This window comes from Ambystoma mexicanum, chromosome 6p, assembly GCF_040938575.1.
Source record: "Ambystoma mexicanum isolate Mex_15411 chromosome 6p, UKY_AmexF1_1, whole genome shotgun sequence".
Classification (NCBI taxonomy): Eukaryota; Metazoa; Chordata; class Amphibia; order Caudata; family Ambystomatidae; genus Ambystoma; species Ambystoma mexicanum.
In genome coordinates this window covers 100,147,659-100,169,380 of record NC_090935.1, presented here as the reverse complement: position 1 = coordinate 100,169,380, position 21,722 = coordinate 100,147,659, and the positions used below count along the sequence as shown (strand labels likewise).

Genomic DNA, 21,722 nt, shown 5'->3' with positions numbered 1-21,722 from the left:
TCCCAGTCTTTTGAAGCATCTGAAACCCATGCTTAGTTTAACACTTTTAATAATCCAGTATTGCTGCTGCTACATACAGTGAAATGTGTGCCCATATTTGCCGCTAGCTTTCATCCACTGCCCTCTCTGGCCTATCAAAAGGCCAATTCATTTCAGCAAAGTTTCAAGCCCTGAACTCTTCTCACAACTCCTGAACTTTACCAGTAAGCCGATCTCAAAAAACCTCAAAATAATCCTTAACACTTTTTTTTATCATTTTATCAACTACATTCATTTAAACATTTTTATATTTGAATACTGGTTGCATATCATGAAGTTGTTTTACTTTCTGTTGATATTCTAAAGGCAGCTCCAACAACTGAGTTTACGTTTTTGACATGTGGGTGTGGCATGTGGGCGGAGCCTTGTGTGGCTATGGGCGGGCATCATTTTCAAATGCAGGCAGGTACGGTCCAGACCCCTCCTCTCCAATAGAGGTGGAAACGGTACTGCTGCTGCTCAACGTGGATGCTCCAAAATCGCTGTGCGCACTGCTTCAAACTGTACTTTTCAAAATAAAGGAGTGGGGTCCAGGTTCTCTCAACTATCTCAATACGCTGTGAAATACTCCCAGCAGTATTCATACTCTTAAATAATCTCTTTCTGTGATAATAGTAGCTGGAACACAATTCCAGAACTGGGCTCCCTGCCATGCAGGTCTACTTGTGCATCTGTCTCTCTCTTCTCACACGAGAGCAAGAAGAATACTTGTGTACAGGCCCCTTCCCCTTATAAATGAGTTATCATATCACATGGGAGGATAGATTAGTAGCAACGTGATCGCCTTGGAAGCAAGACGACACGAAGCAACACAGGTTCGATCTCCGGGTCCGCGCTTAGAAACCTCTGGGTATTTGGGCGCGTTATAAATACGCAACTAAGACAAAAAAAAAACAATTACGCAACTAAAAAAAAAAGAAAAAAACACAATTCCTGTAACAGCGCCTCGATGCCCGCGGGACACAGATGAATGTCTTTATGTTCAAATAGCCATACATTCACTTTGTCACTTTTATGTCTTCACACCTTTACTTCTTCTAACATTCGCTTCGTCATCACAGGGAGAGACCCTGCGTAACATCCCTTCTTTTCTAGCTCATATTCTCACTCCAACCCCCAAGAAAGAAATATTTTATTGGGTTCTTAGTTCGCAGAATGCTTCTAAGCATGGGACTGGGTTTTGGACCTGTGCAGCCCGGGCTTGTCTTGCTTCCAAGACGAGCGTGTTGCCCCTGAGCTATCCTAGCCTACCTTAACCCCACCCCTAACCTTAAAGCTAACCATGACTATATGGGCCTCATTACACGGTAGGCGGTAAGGGTTTACCGGTACCGGTATTTTACCTGTACCGGTAAACCCTTTCCGCCTTACTACAAGGTCCCTTTGCGGGTTGGGGAATTTAACGCCTGCTTTTTGCAGGCGTTAAAAACCAACCCGCAAAGGGATCAGGGAGCTAATTACAGTACCGCAATTTGCAGTGCCGTAATTAGCGCCTTCCCCATTCCCATAGAGCCCTATGGGGCAAAAATGGGAATGGGGAAGGGCAATGGGGGAAGGGGGAATTACCGCCCCACCAACCTTGGAAAAGGGTGGTAATTCCCCTTTCCACCAAGGCGGTGCCGGTATTTTACCGGCATGGTCCACCGCCATCCGTGTAATGAGGCCCTATATCCCTTGACACAATGGGGGTCATTACGAGTATGGAGGTAGCCATGGTGCTATTAGCAACATGGCTACCCCCATACCACATACCGGGCCCGGGTTCCTTGAATGAGGAATTACCGGGTCATTCCAACCTTGGAGGCCCCGGTAATTCCTCATTCAAAAAACCCATCCCCATTCCCATTGAGCTCCCATAGGGCTCAATGTGAATGGGGAGGGAGCTAATAACGGGCCTGTTAATAACGTGCCCGTTATAAGCTCCCTGGTCCTTTAGCGGCTCCCGCTAAGGGCACTTGGTAAAACCAGCCGCCCTTAGCGGGACCCGCTAAAGGACCTCGTAATGCAGCGGTAAGGGGTTAACGGCACCGGCTCCCTTACTGGCGCCGTTAACTCCTTACCGCCAGGGTCGGAATGAGGCCCAAGGACAATGTGAAAACGTAGAAGTGAAAGCATGGAGAATGCAAGAAGAAGTAAACACAAAAAAGAATGAAATGTCTGAAGAAGTGCATGTAGAAGAGGTAAGTCTACATGTTGTTTTCTGGGTGAAGTAAAGGGGGGAGGGTACCATTTAACACAGGTGGCTTCAAGGAGCTGTATGCACGTGACTTTGAGGCGTGGCGGAGAAAAGTGTCAACTAAAAACGCAAAGGGAAGGGCTTAGAGTAATAAGGATGTTGCATGCTTGCTGACCCTGCACGCCTTTGCTTGCCAATGAAGATCTCTTGGCATAACCAATTCGCATTCCTCTGCGTTGCAGTACCGGCTCCAGGCCCTGGGGCTACTCGCTGGCGCATTATCTGCTGCTCAGGAAGTTATATGCCAGGCTGGGCCTTGATCGATGCCTCTGGTGCCAAGCAGGTGCTGCTCCCATCACTAAGGACACGCTGGAGTACTTCTTGGCGCTCAGCATTCCTCTTTTGCAATCCTACGGTGTGAGTGAATGCACCGGGCCCCACACGATGTCGACGCTGAGCGAATTCCGCCTGACAAGGTCAGAGGCAGCTATTGGCTAACGCGATTGCTCTTAACAGGGCATTAAAGTGTCCCTGCCCGTGCACCGTGACGCCTCCTATGTGATGTGTGTTCCTCTGTTGTTCACGTCTGCCGTTTTTGTTGGCCTCGCTTCACGCGGCTCTGTAAGGAAAGGGCGGGTGGGGGCGGGGGGGTGTTAGTGTGATAGTGGGAGAGGCAGATGAGAGACGTTTGTGTTGATGGGAGCATGTCAGACGTTCCTACGTGGCATTCTGTTTCTAAGGCCTAGGCAGTGACACTTCAGAATATGTTATCCTGCTGGGAGAGAGCAAAATGTGATTTCTGTGCTTTGGGTCTGGGTTAACTGCTGTTATGGGATGGGTAATATGAGAAAAGAGGAGAGATAAGACCTATCTCAATGCATGTTGATGAAGCTACTGATAGGCCCATTCTAGCTGTGTATGTGGGACATTTGCCTTTGTGTAAAGTGAAAAAAGATTCTAGAAGATTCTAGAGTGAACTCAGTCCAGGACTAGACAGGCTGGTCAACGAAGGATACATGTATTGGTTGAGGCGTGTGTGCCATTTGTGGCTTCCAGGGAGAAGAGTAGGGTGCTGTGATGGAACTTTGTGTCGGTATTTGTTTGAACCCCTTCTGGTTATGTGGTGTTCAACCTGGGCGAGTTGGTTTTGTTCTCCCCTGGGTTTGTTCGTGAGGGGATAATAGTCTGCGTGGTGTGCGTGGGTTCCAGGAAATGAAAATGTAGTAATGCTCCTGAGTTATCTATAGTACTTCTAATATTATTATTTTTTAGTTAAAAGAATTGTGTTGACTTTGTGAGTGTCGAGCATTAACCGAAGAATATTGCAGGATGAGTCCGCTAGCTAGACCATGACACGCTATAGATAGCCCTGATGAGGTAAAGTCAAGCAGGGGGTTATACCCCATTAATAATGACGTCATATCTGATGCATATACCATTCACTTTGCTGAAGGGCTTAGACGCTGTGATGCAATTGTACAGAAATGGACTTTGGAGGTGACTCTGTCGTTGGTTGATTACAACACTGACGGACTATACATACAAAGCTACATATCAAACACAGTCTTCACCAATTACAAAATGGGGAGGTACAGAGAGAGGGGCCAGTTTGAAGCCAATTTGTTGTAGTTTGAGGGCGGTCTGAAGATTTGAGAAAGAGCCGTCAGGGAGGCAAGAAGCAGACGGAGGCACCGGATCAAGGAGGGATAGAGGAGGTTGGAAAAAGAATAACCCCAGTGCCACCATTGATAGTAAAGAAAACATGCCTGGGAGCCAAAGACAGAGATAGAAATATAAAAGCCCTATTGTTGCCCAAGCAAATTCATTTTGTTTTCTACCTCAACAGCTGTGGAAAGCCGCTCTCTGGGTGCAAGACTAAAATCCTTATGCCCGATGAGATGGGCAATGGGGAGGTCTGCCTCTGGGGGAGGCACGTCTTCATGGGCTACCTCAACATGGTGGAGTTGACAAGGGACGCCTTCGATAAGGAAGGATGGCTGCGCTCGGGGGACATTGGAAGGCTCGACCGGGACGGCTTTTTGGACATCACTGGGAGAATCAAAGGTAAGACTAACATTCTTGAACACCGGGTTTTCCTTCATAGGAAATCCATATGGAAGATGTGCAAATGATCTCTGCATCTCTGCTCAGTAGGTCTAAAGGGTATCCCGTTCTTTATGGAATGGCGTGAATTCTGCAGAGCTATGTCACAAATTCCCAAGGCCGGTTCTAAGGCCCTCTGCTGTAGAGTTCAGGCATTGCCAGGTTGGACTACAAAGAGCGGCTTTTAACTCTTTGCCTGGCCACCGCACCACCAAAACAGAAATTTGCCACAGGCATCAGCAATCATTGCACCGTCCCTGCAAATTCCTTACCACTCCCATCAAGGTGTATATGTCAGAGGTGTGATGGACTGCTGGTGCTCTGTAGTAATAATGAATGGACATTTAATTTTTTTTTTTTTTTGATTTATTGTTAGTTGCTAAAAACAAATCAACCTTTAACATTTTAAGAATAGAAAATCATCCATTGCTTCAGTTAATACAATAAAATTAGAAGTCAGATTTAAAAAAAAATCTCATCAGAAATGCTAAATACAAATATCCTCAAAAAAATATCATAAAAGAATACATTTCCAAATACACAATTTCATATTAATATCTAAACATTTACAGATGTAACCTTTCATATTCATAAAATCAGATAAATCAATATCACAAACCTAACTGAAAACCATAGCTATACACGTCCTTTATCTGACAGATTAATAGTCCTAAAAAAACCGACCACGGCATTCATATCAGAAGTTACCTCTCCTCCTAAACATCTACTCCAAAGATATTCGACATCAACCCGTTCCAGACTGAGAAAGAAATGTTGAAAATATCTTATTAAAATTAATTGAAGCTGAAGACACTCTACGACCAAATGTTTTGTGGTTTCTAACTTGTTTTCTGTGTTACAGAATCTGCAACTCTTTTCCTCTGGTTCTATTTTATTATATCTGAGGAGGATCTGAGGAGGCTCCCTTTAGTTGGAATTAAATTCCAGTGACATCTTAAGAAATCCCTCCTCACACTTCTACTCGGGTAGATAGATAAGAAGGAATCATGGATCTCAGACCCAGGGACGTTATTTTGGTCGCTGGCTGGTAGGTAAGAATCTAGGTGCAATACTCTTTTGTTCAAGGTCTTCGATACCACACAAGGTTCTGGCAAAAAGATTTCCGAGAGGCTGGCTGCAATGACGTGTGTAACGTATGAGAAACTGAGGGGATTTAAAATGGGTGGATATAGCTAATGCTAGGAACTGCCGATAGTTAAGGACGTCTCCTTTCTGCTCCTCTCTACAAGTTACGCTGTGATATCAAGATCGCCTGAGAGCCTGCATCTATGAGAGTCACTAAGTCACACAGTCCCTGAACTTGGACAGGTGTGCAAACCTTTCGTCTTACATTTCCAATTTACAGAGAAAGTGTGCATTAGTGGATAGTTCTGAATGCATAATTTTCCTGTTCGGGGTTTAATGAACTTGGCCTTGCACGCGCCAACTTGTGGATTGCTTCCTCAAGCTAAAGTTCAACCACGTTGGTTAAGGACCCGTTAGAAATCAAAATACATCTCAAAATTACAAATGGAAAAGGGACTCCCCCTCTCTCCTCTTCCTCATGTTCCAGGTCACTGCCTCTTGCCATGAATCTCATGATGTCATCAAGCTTTTCCCTGAGTCAAACTCATATTTCTGTTTGGGATGATATATTGACAACTCAGGCGAGGAAGAGGCAGGGAGCAGTGAGGATCACTCTGACTGAAGTTCAGTATCCACTTCCACAACACCATTTAAGAAAGGGTCTCATGACCACTGACACGGGAAACAACCACAGAATAATGAAGATCACTAGTACCGGGCGACCAACACGTGGTTTAGTTGTTGGAAAAAGTATCATCAAACAGGCAAGTTTAAATAAGAGCCAGCTACAGCTGACAGCAGGGAGAAGGAGAGGAGAGAGCTGCTGACGCCGGACGGCCGCGTGACCCATAACGAAACTGAACGCTACACTGGAGGGAAGGGAAACACGTCGTGGCAGGTGACGTGAAGGCAAACTCGAATACAAGAATAGGAAGCCGATATGCAGACTGTTCACTGCTCGAAGGGAGAGAGCAGCGGGAACCACACGCTGGGAAAGAAGGCACAATTGGAGTGCAGTGAGCACTGGACGGGATTCACGCACAGCCAATCACCCACCATGGTCTGCACAAGACAAGCCTAGAATAAATACAACACAATCTCACCACTTACATGCCCCATAGAAGTCTGAGATCAGGCACCATACTCCTTCTTGTCATTCCCCCTGTCAAATCGACCAGAAGAGGGGGATCCTCCTTTGTTATCTAAACACCCCCTATCTGTATCACGATAGCCCTTTGCATCCGCTGCTTAGAGGATCACCTTGCCTTCCAATGAGTCCCTGACAGAATGCACTGAGCAACGCAGAGAAAGCACTCCAGAAGACCGCAGAACAGGATCTGCACCAAGTCAACGATACAAGAAACCACCCAGGACTAGTGGGTACTTCTCGCGCTCCATTTCGATGGAAGGTAAGCCGCAGGCAAGGACACACACCTGCACGCATCTGGAATCATACGCTACTCGATGGCACATTGCACAACAACTCTACCACTAGAATGCAGCTAAGTCCCACAAAATAAATTTGGTCTAGCTGAACACATAATCAGTCTCCTTGACTCGCATACTCTCGCCACAGCCTTGACAGCACCGACCCACAAGCCAGCTCCACTTGGGTCTCTACAGGGACTTAGCCACCGCTAAGTATCTTCGTACTGGCTAAAATGCACCCATGCATTGTACTCTCCTCTGAACAATCTCTCATACTTCGGACTTCGGTCCTCCAAGGGCTTTCAACCACAGAGCTTTGAGGCCATACAAATGCCATATTACATAACATTACATTACTTGATATCAGTGGTTGAACTAATTATTGGGGCAAATATTCAAATGCACATGGGTCATTGTACTCACTTGTGGTTTGTCTTTTAACGGCATAGCGGAATAGGTAGGAACATCAACAGCCTCAGACAGCTCCACCAGTCTGTCCCGTGCATTCAAAATCCCTTGAGCATGTGATGTGCTATCCAGAGGTTGGTGATCAAATAGTGTGAGATTCTTCCATGCTTGTGTGCCGGCGATTAAACCTTTAGTCATTAAATGAAACAGTAAAGTAAGATCTGTAAATTCTAGGAATTGGTGTGTTTGGTGAGATAAAGAGTATATTATTAAAAAGAAAGGGTAAGAAATAGGGTGGAAATTGCAAACACCTGCCTCAGTTCTAAACTGCTTATTTTTAGAAAGAGAAGAGATCATGAATTACAGAAAAGGGAGGATTTGATCTAAGCTGTTAAATTAAAAAATTCTAGGAAGTTTTATAAAGTTGTTTCTGGACAAATAAATAATAACTCTGGCTGGAGGCATGCATCCCCCGCAGCACTGACACGCGCATTGTGAATAATCATATTATACCTTAGGTAATGGTGACCCAGGGTAAGATTTATTTTGATCATAAAGTCCAACTTTTGTGATGACCTACCATTAGTTTTGTCCACAGCCGGAGCAGCTGAGGCTATTGAGAGGTAGAGCTCACATAGAGCAGTGGGTCCAGCCTGCGTTCCTGTGGACCTCTTTAAGGAGGAGTTCATAATCTCCAGATCTGTGTGTTTAATTCTATACTCACCAGTTGTAGTATGCCAGATTCTTGGTGCCAAGCAATAATAGTTCCAATACACAAGAAGAGCGTTCCGTAATAGGCGCTTCTTATAAAATATTCAGCAGAACTATATGTTTATTTGGAAGACTAGATTTTAACTAATAGAGTCACCTCCCATGTGCTAGTGGGGTTTCCAAAGGGACCAAGTACAGTTCATCAAGACTTCAGATATAATATATCACTATTCAGATATGCCAGACAGACGAACACGTGTTCATGCATGGCCTCTGCGGACATGAACTCAGCCCGCAAAGCAAACTATGGTCGAATTTTGTTACAATGGTCCTGTTGCAGGCAATAGTAAATCTGATCATAGAATTGTACACTGACTACTCAGCAATGGTCGGATGGGGACTTAATGGGGAGTGAACTCCTAGATATAAAGTAGACAAAGGAGTAAGGCAGAGGTGCATATTGGCACCCACCTTATTCCCATTGTACATAAACGATCTAGCTACCGCCTCTATCTTGAAGCTGACGCCCTGGCCCTGGCGGGTGATAAGATTGGCTTCCTTCTGTTTGCGGATGACGCAGTTTTAATTTCTAAGACTCAAGCTGATCTCAATGAACAACGTATGCTCTTTGCTAGTACACATAGAGCAAAAGGTTTGGAGATCAAATATCACAAAACTAAGACTATGGGGGTCATTCTGAGTGAGGTGGTAAGGGGTTAACGGCGCAGGTAATGGTGCCGGAGCCGTCAACCCCTTGCCGCCTCATTACGAGTCTGCTCACGGGAACCCGCTAAGGGAGCCTGGTTTCACCAGGCACACTTAGCGGGTGCCGCAAGCAGACCTGGGTGCTAACAACGGGCCTGTTATTAACGGGCCCGTTGTTAGCACCCTCCCCATTCCCATTGAGCACTCTAGGGGCTCGAATAGGAATGGGGAATTCCTTGAATGAGGAATTACCGGGCCCTCCAAGGTCAGAATGGCCTGGTAATTCCTCATTTGAGGAACCCGGACCCGGTACACGGTAAAGGGGTAGCCATGCCACTAATAGAGGCATGGCTACCTCCTACCTTGTAATGACCCCATATGTTGTGCCAAGGGAATAGTGGACCAAAAAAAGAAAATGATATGGATATTCAAGGTCATCAACTGGGGAACATTGAACCTTACGTCTACTTAGGTTTGGGATTTACTGCAGAAGGGTTACGGGGCAAGCAGGTTAAAAAAAGCACTTTGACCATGATTAAACACATGTGCTGCAATTGCCAGGTTTGCAAGTGGAAATGGTAATAGATCAGATCCAATAATACAGCTCTAACTATATTTAAAATGATGGCAAGACCAGCCTCAATATACGGCACAGAGCGGTGGGGACGAGGCCTTCTTAATGCAGATTTCCATCAGTTACATCCAGGTGTCCACAAGAGCTCTGCACTCCAAGTTAAGCTGAATGCAATATCAGGTCAATGAATGTTTCTGGTTGTAGGAATGTTTCAACCATTTGTACATTTCTAATCATGCAATGAAATGCTTCAATTATGGTTATATTTATTTGAATGTATTTAATTGACTCTGTATGCATGCTTTTAAGGCTTGTAGTTGGAATAAAGCTAACATTGATGATGATGATGTTGATGTTGATGATGATGATGATGGTGCTGACTGTGATGATGATGGTGATGATGATGTTGATGTTGATGGTGATCATGGTGATGATGATGTTGATGTTGATGGTGATCATGGTGATGATGATGATGTTGATGGGGATGATGATGATGATGTTGATGGGGATGATGTTGATGATGATGTTGATGGGGATGATGTTGATGATGATGTTAATGGGGATGATTTATTTATTTATTTATTTTTACATTTATAAAGCGCTCACACAGCCCGCAGGCATCGAGGCGCTGTTACAGGAATTGTTTGTTTTTCTTAGTTGCGTTTTTTTTTTTTTTTTTTTTTTTTTTTTGTCTTAGTTACGTATTTATAACGCGCTTAAACACCCAGAGGTTTCTAAGCGCGGACCCGGGGATCGAACCTGTTGTTGCTTCATGTCGTCTTGCTTCCAAGATGCGCACGCTGCCGCTGAGCTATCCTCCCGGGACGAGGATGTTGATGATGATGGTGATGGGGATGATGTTGATGATGATGGTGATGATGATGATGATGATGATGATGATGATGATGATGATGATGTTGATATTGTTATATGCTGAGAAAAAGAAAAGCTGGATAAGCCATCCAGCTAAGGTTGGTGCTCACGTTAATGCTCAGTGCACTGAGTTACTTAACATTTGTAAATAGTACTTGTATGTACAATAATGATTCATCAGAAGAGTTTGTGATAAATTGTTACGTCACAATTTATTTATTTTGTTGTGTTATATGTATACCAGAATATTTCCTTCCATAGATTTTACTGCGTAATCCAAGTGCTTACAGCCATCCTAGTAGACTGAAAAAGTGTTGTGGTTATGTATGCCTATGCATTTCGGGGGCTAGCTCCTTCATCAGAGCCTAAGCCACATTCTGTTTGTTTAATAGCATCATCAAACCATAGTTTAAATACAAATTCAGAATCACAAACAAATTCACAATTTGAATAAATAATATGAAGAACATTACATACCAAACAGCAAATGTGGTTGTGTGATGAAAAATAGGGAAAGAAACAACAAATACAAACTTCAATGAGAAATGTGCCAATTTCTGAGTCACAATATCAAAAAAGTAAAGGTTCACATGGGCACTGTACCTGTCAGTCAACGATAAATGATCTAATAAAATTCAAAATGGGAAAAGTATATAAATCCATGCATTGACGTATCCATAGTACTGCATATAAAAAGTGTAAATGCTGAATGGGGCCTATATCTGGTGCGCAGATGTTCAAGTTGGAGTAAGAAAAACTCCTACGTGATCTGCGTGAGAAGGATACATAAAGAAGGTTCAGCCATGTGTAAAGATTTAAAGGTGGTGGTTCATAAACAGGTTTCTTAAATTCTATATTCTGTTAGTCTCGAGGAGCCCCTTACCGTGTGTCACTGTCGCTTGCTAATGGTCGAGTCCTCACGGATCCTAAAACCTTAATGGCGTTTGCTTCCTTGTTTTTGTTGTCGCCATGGTGATCCCTGCGTGGCTGTGCGTGATGTCGGCCGGCATGCCGATGCTGCAAAGCCTCGCGTCCCGTATCCCCTTGGAAACAAGGGAACAGGAATGGGGAACAACCTGGCCTTAAGTCAATGCATTGTATCTCAATGTGAGGACGAACACTTTGTGCTTGATTACATATGTAGTTGTAAGATTGCCGACTGCATCTGCTCTCCATTCGGTATGTCTGTTGTGTATTTAAAACCAACTGGTGTGAATGTGGGTATAAATGGTATGCATATTCCACATAGGAAAAAACATTAATAGAAAAGCAGATTAGCGAGTTCTACCTACTAATATGGGAAGCTGATTGGAGTAAGGTGCAGATTAAAAGACTTGCGGATAAACGCAATTTCTCTGCAGGGCATGCAAATAAGGGTCCCTGAAAGGGAAATGTAATCCTATCTAATGTGGTATATGGAAAAAATGTATAGAGATGAACAGTCTCATTACGGGCTCTCCCAGCGTGAAATAGACAAAATCAGAATAATGCTAAAGAAATAAGGTGCTCAAAGCTGAGGGCCAAAAGTTAAGTACTGAAGCATGTGAATGAATATATGATTTAAAGTGGACCATGCAATTAATGGTCCTTATAAGGGGAGTGACGGCATAGTCGTTATTGTGTATGGAGAAAATAATTAACCTTCCTCCTATTTCATCATGTGCTCTCAAATCACGAATGGATATAGTATTAAATTGGGAATTGTGTATATGTTCAATTCTTAGTTCTTGTGGGAGAATAGTTGTCATCTAATATGAATATTTAACACTATCATAATGTATATTAATTCATATATAACATTCTCAGATGGTGACGGAAGTTCACAAAAGACACATGTTGTAGACCAAGGTGCAATTGATTCTCTATATTCCCATTGATCTCATGTTTTTTTTAAAAAAAACTCTTCATAATCTGTGGGTCACTTATACATGGTTTTGGGCTAAGTAATGAAACTAATGATGCAGATAACTTGACATTTTTGTATTCTTGTAATTAGTGTTCGGGTATACATAAGGACTGTATGTAGGAGGTACAACAAATGTTAAAAATAACAGGACCAATTTATATCTGTGTTAAGTCCATTTGGGGCATGAGTTCCTAGTCTGTCTATCCAGAAGCTCTCTCTTTTATCAAGTCACCGTTGTACATTTTCAAGAGGTTCTTGTCTGTGAATGACCTCCAATATCAAGAAGCATATCTGTGCCAAGTTATGCCCCTTCTCTATCCAATGCTTTGGCACTGATGAACTGGTGTTCTTATTGCGTATACATGAGCGGTGCTCATTCCAACGCAATTTTGCTTTCCTTTTAGACTGTCCCACGTAGTATAGCTCGCATGGGCATTTAATTGCATCGATAATATTTGCTGTTTCGCATGTTGCATAATCTCTTAATGACAGTTTTTCTCCAGTGTGTGGGTGATTGAGTCTTTGTCCTTTTTGTATATAGCCGCAATTGCTGCACTGTAAGCACAGGAAGGTTCCCTTGCATTTAGTTTCGAGTTTCTTCTGTGATGGATGTGTTTGTACTAAGTGGTCTCTGAGGTTCTTACTTCGCTGGTGTGCAAATGTCGGTAAATCGTTAAACAAATGCTCAATTCCTTGGTCACATGCTAATATCTGCCAGTGTTGTTTAATTATTGCCTGGATTCGGTTACTCTGCGTAAAATATCTGGTCACGAATTCAAGTGGTGGATCTGTTTTAACTTTCCTTGGTTTAGTGAGTAGACCATCTCTGTTGATGGCTTCTATTTGAGTTTTTTCTTCAACAATTTTGCATTCTTTATATCCTCTCTTAGTGAATTTTTCTCCAATTTTCTGTAATTCCATGATATAGTAGAGGGGTCACTGATGATCCGTTTAACACGTAGCATCTGGCTGTAGGGGAGATTTCATATGAGGCTTGGTTGGTGAAAGCTTAGTCTATGCAACAAATTGTTGCGATCGGTGGGTTTACTATAGATATTAGTTTGGTATCTCCCTTCTGTAGATTTGATTGCAACATCCAAGAAGTGACTGCTATCCTTGGAGTACTCATGAGTGAATTGGATCCTTTGATCGAACATATTGAGATCTCTGAAGAAAGTTAATAAACATTCTTCACTGTGGGACAAAATGTCAAAAATGTCATCAATGTATCGGATCCAGATCCTGTAAGAGATATTCAATTCAACACTACAGCTAAGTCAACGCCTAGTCTAGAATACTGAATGAAAACCCTTATTGATATATCTTTATGTCCAGTTCATGCGTTCTGGATGACTACCCCTATATAACACCCCTCTCTTGGAATCCCCCTGACCCCACTGAGCCAAGAAGTCGTTCTGTTTTGCAAGTTTAAAAGGTTTATTTGAGAATTTAAACAATATATATATATATATATATATATCACACTTTATGATAAATTAATAATTGGATATCACACTTAATCTGAGCAGTAATCAATAATGGATAGTCTGGCACTAGCACACTTGTGAATAGGAACAGAAGAATAAGGTGGTAGAGAATGCCTTATATAAGTTCAGATGGATGCAATGTTGAATGAAAATGCAATACAGAAAATACTCAATATGATTTCAACAAAACAATGTAATCACTTTTCTCTGGCAATCCACTCCCCCCCTTTATGCAATGCAAGGAAATGGAAGGAAAGCACACAGTTCTCAGCAATGCAATCAAATGTAATTCAGTTCACCCCAGCAAGATTAGACTACAGAAGTTTGAAACACAGGCAAAAGTGTTTTGATATGTGCTGGCAATGAGGTGAGGAATATGCTGAAAATGGTTTTAATTCCCTTTAGAGGTTCAGGGTGAGTGGTATCTAGTTAATATTAGTCCAGGCTCACTCTAGCAATGATTCAGGGATGGTTCTTAAGAGGCAAACGAAATTTAGCAGTTCAGGCAACACAGCTATAAGGAGTAGGAAGTCGGTTCTAGGCTTGTTGGAAAGGTAAGATTCTAAGCTTTCAGAGGAAAGTTGAACCAAGTTCCTAGCCCAAATGGTTACGGAGTTATGAACGATTTTGTGAAGGTTGTTTTTTGGATTTGAAATTTTAAAAGTTCAAAGCGACAGGTTACAGCTTGCAGCTAGAAAATGACAGGTGACAGCTTTGCAAATGACAGGTGACAGTTAGGAGGCAGTTCTACTTAGATTAAAATAGCTTGGATTAGATTATTTTAACTAAGAGATTGGTTCTGCACAGTTCTGCTATGTACTCACAATATATTTAGAAATAGAATGGGCCTCGCCATGGATCTGGTCAACAGGTTTTCTTCACTCGCCACGCACGGTCTCTGCGCACAGCGTCTGGGTCAGCTCTGCTCTGCTGGTCTAGCCTCTCTGGATTCTGGATACTGCTCTGCTTTCTAGGTACTGCTACAGGTTCTGGAGATTGATGGATTTGAAGTCTGGATCTCTGGATGTGGTATGGTCCGGCAGCATGCTCCGCAGCAAATGGAATTGAAAGTCCTATCTGTCCTGACTGTCTGCTTTTATGTGTTTTGAAAGTGGGTGTGTGTGCAGCATCACTAGCCAGCCCCTCTCTCAACTACCCATTGGTCAAGCTTTCCTTTCTCTCTTGATTGGGGAAAAGAAGTGGAGTGTCAGAGCGATGTCATTTAATGGCTTGCAGAGAGGACACTCCCCTGTCAAATTACACACAATCTATATTTGACCCAAAGACATATTTCCCCGATAGACAGTTGTTTGGCATTGCATACACACATCATGCATTTACTGATGGTAGCCCCTGTTCCAACTCTGCTCTTCCTGGGGGCTTGGGTTAAAAATGGCAACATATTTCACTTTTTGGTCGGGTTACCAATATTGGATTTGTCCCCGCATTTACACAAATGTTCGCAAAGCATGTGGGCATGAGGTGGTGGAGTGTCAGATTTTTAACATACATACATTTAGAGTAATATCCTCTTTTCCGCTAAAAACCCCCCTGAACATACCACCGGGTCCTAACACGTCTTCAAATGTGCACAGAAAAATCACAAGAATAATGATATCACTTATAAAATTTTCACAAGTCCGCTCTATGAATGATCCATCTTTTTAGATTTATGTTCTGGCCCCCAGGGGTGTGTCTTTTCAGGTCACATGGTATAGAAACCAGTTTATCCAGTTTCTGCCAAGCTCAGAGACCCTGCCCCTCCCAGCTCCTGCCAAGAGGAAGCTGTTTTACGGTCCCCCAATAAACCATCTGCCTGGGCTCTGGAAGGCCTATTGTTCAAGAGGAAGCCATGTATGGCCTCCCCCCAATAAACCTTCTGCCTGGGCCCAGGACAGGCCTTTGTTCAACTCCCTGTAGCTGCTCCACCCCTAATCTAATCAGAGAGGTGACAACTCCTTTTGGGCAAGGGGAAGAGTGGCTGAGCAGGTTTTAACTCATGTGGGGGTAGATGTCAGGCAGAATTCAGTTTCATTAAGTCAGGCCCCAGCGAATGTCACTTTTAGTTACCCAGTTTTCTGCATTCAAATAAAACTAACAATGTTTACATATGCAGCTAGAATGCTGATTCTAAGCTCAAAACTATGACATTTTAACAGTTACAAACTATGTGACACTCAAAAGTAGGTCACTCAGTTAATTTAAACATTTTTGATTTTTGGTAGTTTTAAATCCAGTTTCAGTTAGGCTGCTGCAGACCTGCAGAGCTCAGCCAGTCTTGTTATGAACATTGTTTTGGGGCTCTTCAACTTCCCAGATTTAGTATGCACACATACTTCATTCTGCCAGATGTCCGCTGGTGTTCACTGAGATTTTTGGATGTGTTGCAATGTTTGAAAATAGGCATTTTGAGCTGGCATTCAGGGAAACAAAAGGTGATTTTAAAGTGCGGTTTTTCCTTTGGCACACATTTCACTCATGGCACCCCGGCCAATCCTGCTCGCACTGGTGGGTGGCAAGTTAGGCAACCATTTTAGTGTGCACAAACTGCGCGGTTTTCATAGATTCTGGCGCACATGTGGGCTTTTTCGGCCATCTTGGATTTCCTAAACCCACAGCACCAAATATTGTAGCATAATAGTCCAAACGTGGGTCAGAACACCCAACAAATCCCCCCCGCCCGACTGCACTTGGATTGAGTCGAGGGGATGTCGGGTGCTAAGGATGTTGACCCACGTGCTGGGAGGTCCGCATCATCTTCTTCCAATTCCGCAGATGACAAAGTTCAGCATCCTTTCCTCCATCAGGGGTGTATCAGTCGGTTCTCCTCGCCGGTCCTGATGGGAAGATTGGGCGGTACCCCGGGCCCCTTGCGTCTCTGCCCCCGGTCTCCGGATCGTCCTCCTTGGCCCGTCTCCAGGTTTTCTTTCTCCTAGGACGACAAAGGAAGAGCGGCAATACCTATTCATGGACATTTCTCCCCCACCATTGATATAGTGGGGTGGCATATAAATTTATAGTCAAAACATATGAACATGCCCATTTCTTTTTGCATTTAAAAATGAAAACACCCACATTGAGAAACTCAGAATTTGATAGGCGATATGTAGGATATTTTAAGTTAGAACTGAATTAATCTGAGACAGCACCCTCTAGGATTCCAGAGGATTCCTCCAGTTGTTGCAGAGTGTGCCTGGGATGGCAACACTTCAACTGGTTAATGTGGACCCACTTGTCTTCCCCCTCTGCCAAACCGCCTTTGGGGATGCGGATCTTGTAGGCCACAGGGGAGATCTTGTCTATAATCTCAAAGGGTCCCTTCCATGTAGGCAAAAATTTTCGCTGTTTTGCCTGGTTTCTTTGGAAGTTGTATAAATAGACCTGGTCCCCCACCTGATATTCCTTCCTGGAAGTTTTCAGGTCATAGTGGGTCTTCATGCTATCAGCTGATCTTTCTAGATTCCGCTGAGCATAAGCAAAAGCATGTTGGAGGTGTTTCCTTAAATTCTCCACATACTCATGAGTTGTGGAGGAATTTATCAGTGTCTGCTCTTGGGTCCTGTAAAGCAAATGCTGAGGAAGCACCATCTTGCGCCCAGTCATCAACTCGAATGGTGACATTTTGGTTGCAGATGAAGGGGTAGATCTGATGGCCATTAGTACCAGAGGTAATCGGATATCCCAACTTGGCCCAGCATCTGCCACAAACTTCTTTAATATGCTCACAATGGTTCGGTTATATCTCTCTACTGCCCCAGAAGAAGCTGGCCGGTAAGCAATATGCAACTTCCTTTTGACCCCCCGTATCTCCCACATCTTTGTCATTACTTCACTGGTGAAGTGGCTACCCCTGTCTGACTCAATCCTTTGAGGTAGACCGAAACGGGAAAAGATGTGGTTAATCATCAGGGCAGCTGCAGTTTCTGCCTTGCAATTTGGGGCTGGGAGACATTCCACCCACTTGGTAAACAAGCATGCCACAGTCAACATGTACTTATTCCCCCTAGCAGAGCGAATCACGGGGCCTACAAAGTCGATTTGTAAATCTGACCATGGCAGCGTCATCCCCCTCTTTTGGAGGGGTGCACGGTGCGTGAGGGTTGATGGCTGAAATTGTGCACACACAAGACACCCCTTCAAGTATTGGTCAAGGTCCTGCCCCATTTGTGGCCAGTATGCAACCTCTCTTAAGATTTTCAATGTTGTGTGAAACCCCCTATGACCGGCGGTGGCCGCATCATGGGCGTGACTTAACATCAGGCTTCGGAATGAGGTAGGAACCACCCACTGATCGTGGCCAGCTTTCGATTTCCTTACCAACAAACCGTCTTGGATCCGGAACATTTTTGGACATTTCATCAACACTCTTAGGTCCTCTTTCCCAATGTAATCGGTATCCATCAGGGGAAAGTTCTCAGGGTCCTCAAGGTGTTGGTAAAACTTACCAATAATTGGATTCCCCTTCTGAGCTGTAATCAAATCAGCATCAGGGGTCTCCTTGCTCCATTGTGCAATTGAAAGGTCATTGTGAGCATTTGTCTGGGACCTAGTGATAGCAGTGACCTGGATTTCCCCCAACAGGGACTCAATCTCAATAAGATCCCCTTGGATGGCCCCGGTTTTGGCCAGCTGATCAGCTAAGTCATTTCCAGTTTTGTCTGGTCCCTCTATTTTGGAATGACCCTTGATCTTCTTCCAATAGATGGTCATCCCCTTCGAGGTGACCAGATCATCAATGTTTTGGATCAACTTCCCATGTTTCAAGGGTTTGTTGTTAGCACATAACATACCTCTGGTTTTCCAATTAACCAGGTGCTCCACGAACCCGTTCCGTACATAATCAGAATCTGTGATTATGACCAGTTCGTGGAGTTGATGCTGGACAGCAGTGAGGATGGCCTGATGCACAGCCATCAATTCTGCCACCTGACTACTTCGGGGACCAATTTTGTATCCAGTGGAGGGTTCTGGGAACTCATTCACCCATGCATTCCCTACGCCGGCCACCAGTTCTTTCTCCCCGTTGTTGTCAACATGGTAAGAGCATCCATCCACATAGACAGTGGGCATTCCCTCACACTTGTCCTCTTCAAAGACTTTGTGTGGGGAATTAAGGTATGCCTCCATGTTGTCCTTGATTTTTAGACTTTCGTCCTCGAGACAGTTTTCTCTGACACAATCATGCAAGTCAGCCAGACCTTGCGCGAGGGGACTCTTCTTGTTTTGGCCATATCGGACCTCCACAGGAAAGCCTTGCATTGACAGAATCCAGGAAGTAATTCGGGAATTACTCACATTTCCGGCCCGAATTCTGTCACTTTGGAGATATTGCAGAGGCTGGTGTGGAGTCTCCACTATGATGTGTTCCCCCTGGATGAACGGGCGTTAATTCTTCAATGCCCACACCATTGCCAGGAGTGCCTTCAAACAATCGTTGAATTTTTCCTCCACAGAGGATAAAGTTTTGCTCGCATAGGAGATTACTTTATTGACCTTGTCATGCTTTTGGTATAATTCTGCCATCAAGCACGTATTAGAGAACCCTGTCTCCAGGAAGAACTCCTTGTTTATGACAGGGTAAGCTAGGCAAGGCGCTTGCGAGAGGCTTCTTTTGAGTTGTTTTACCGCCTCGGCTTGTTCTGGACCCCATTCCCACTTGCCCCCCCCTTCAAGAGATGAATCAGGGGTCTGGTGATCTCTGCGTAGCCCTCAATGAACTTTCTGCTGTAATTAGTCAGTCCAAGGAGGCTCCTTAGTTCCCGCAGAGTTGTGGGGTCTTTCAATTTTTGGAGGGCTTCCACTTTCTTTTCCTGGGGACAGAGACCCTGAGGAGTAATCTCATGCCCCAAGAAATTAACACGGGTTCTACACCACTGTGCTTTTTGAAAGGAAAGTTTTGCTCCGGCGGCCCTCAACTGTGTCAGAACATAACGGATCTCCGCTATGTGTTCCTCAACATTTGAGCTTTTGATGAGGACATCATCTACATAAGCCAGGTTACCCCTCGCACCCAGGTCGGGCATGGCCTTATGTAGGAAAATATTGAACTCATTACCGGAGTTAAGGTATCCGAAGAGAGTCCGGGTCCATGTGTACTGCTGGCCCCCAAAGGTAGAAGCCAGTTTGTATTGGTCCTCCCTGCTGACAGGCAGGGTCCAGTATCCATTGGTCAGGTCTATTGCAGTGAATACCTGTGACCCCTGAATCTGGGCCAGCCCTTGGTCAATGTAGGGAAGAGGCCATCGGGAAGTATGGACCCGTTTGTTGAGCTCCCTGAGGTCGGCGCAGAGTCTCCACTGGCCGTTTGGCTTCAATATTCCCAGCACCGGGTTATTGAAGGTGCTGTGAACTGGACGGATTATTCCCCGGGACTCCAGGTTCTTAATTATTTCAGTAAGGGACTCCATTGATGCGAGAGGCAAGCGATATTGCTTCACAAACACTGGAGTCATGCCAGGGTCCGTGGGGATTGTTGTTGTGTGGATTTCGGTGCGGCCACAGTCATATGAGTCTACCGCAAAGAGATCTTGGAAATCCAAGAAAACTTGTTTCAACTTTTGCTTTTGTTCCAGAGTCACACAGGCATCAGCTAGGTTGACTCTCTCTTCCACCATCTGCCTGAAGCCTGGAAAGACTTCTGGTTTGGCTATTTCAGCGGCCTCCTCCAGCTGGGTGGAGAAGTCCCTGGTCAGAGTGCTGATTTGGACTGGAGGCTTCAGGTCGGAAAGGCAGCCCTCATGGACCTGGAAAATCACCTCATCCCTCCTGAAGTCACAAGTCACATCTTCCTTACCATAGGGGCAGGAAGTGTACACCAGGAAGTTCCCCCCATGCCGGGTAAAAATCCTGTCTGGTGTTGTATTGTCCTCACTGTCACTGTCAACGCAGTCCTTGGGGATTGGCCCTAACAGTTCATTACCTAAATCAATGGAAAAATGTTGGTCATCAACCGCCATTCCAATAATGGTGCCTGCGGCTAGAGTAATACTCTTTAAGTCGCTGTTATCCACCTCTATTAGAATGGTGTCATGTTCTATGTTGACTAATGGTGTTGGGTTTACCCCTAACCCTTGCTGTTGGAGAGAAGCATTTAGATGTATGTAAGCATCAGGGTTTTGCAAATATTGTCCTCTTTTAGCTTTCACTTCCAGGGAGAATTGTCGGGTCCTTTCTGGGATGGTGACTTCCTCTTTGATCTGAATTTCAACTGCATAAGGTAGCAATTGAGCTGACCTAAATGCTTTTTCTGGATCATCAAAGCCCATGGGATTATCCGCTAATCGGGACCAAGCTTTGAAGTTTATTAGGTCCAAACTAATGGCAAAGCGATTGAGAATGTCACTGCCTAAGTAAAAGGCGGCAGTGACGTCTCGCACGACCCAACAATTATGGACTATGCTCTTGTTGCCAATGGAGATTTTGAGCATACACCTGCTTGGCAGGAGATGTTTGAAATTAGGCGCTTCCAGGTCCATTCCCCATTTGTCTATCAGTTTGAATGTGGGAATGGCTGGATCTTTTGGGAGTTGGCGGAACATGGCTTCGCTGATGAAGCTCTTACCGTTGTTCACACACACTCGAGCGAGAACAGAGTCCTTCCCATCATTTAACTGAACAGGGATGAACAACTGCTCTCCAATTTGCTGAATCTCAGCCAGGCTCTGAGCTGATTTCACATCTTTCTGGACTATAGGAGTGGGAGTTTCTGATTGTGGATTAGTAAAGAATTTCAGGGTGTTTCCTTCCAGTGCGGAATACCACCTTAAACTGGAAGGAAGGTTGATTTTCAGAAATAGAGAGGACCCCCCATCACCAGTCTGTTGTCCTACTGCTTTTACTGTCACGTCTGGAATCTGGTTGTTCTGGAAGTGAAATTCTACTTGGTCAGATTTTTGTTCAACCATGTGGCAAGTGCCGTTTAAACTAACATGGTTGACACTCTGTTTTAATTTTATTGGTCGGCTAGTCTGGGTCCAGAGGACCTTGTTTACACAATCTATTAGTGATGACAACCTTCTCAGGAGGTCATTCCCTAGTAAACACGGGGTGCCCTCTGGAGTCACTACTATGACTGGGTGTTTCAACTTGTGTCGCCCAATTTTAATGTCCAAATCTGCCGTCCCCTCGACGGGAATTTCCTTCCCGTCAAAGTTCTGGAGTTGTCCAGGAAGTGAGGTGAGAGGAATTTGGTAATTCCCTCCCCTTCCTGCATTCAGTTCATCAAAG

General features: G+C 44.3%; 1 protein-coding gene across 1 annotated transcript in view; it reads left to right on the top strand.

The window, feature by feature from the left end:
* Positions 1-21,722, top strand: part of LOC138510696 (long-chain-fatty-acid--CoA ligase ACSBG2-like) — a 225,245-nt gene that overhangs the window by 141,233 nt on the left and 62,290 nt on the right. Inside the window, exons 8-9 of the mRNA XM_069626467.1 lie at positions 2,458-2,691; positions 4,062-4,279. Coding sequence (XP_069482568.1) covers positions 2,458-2,691; positions 4,062-4,279 — 452 coding nt within the window. The remainder of the gene's footprint in view (positions 1-2,457; positions 2,692-4,061; positions 4,280-21,722) is intronic.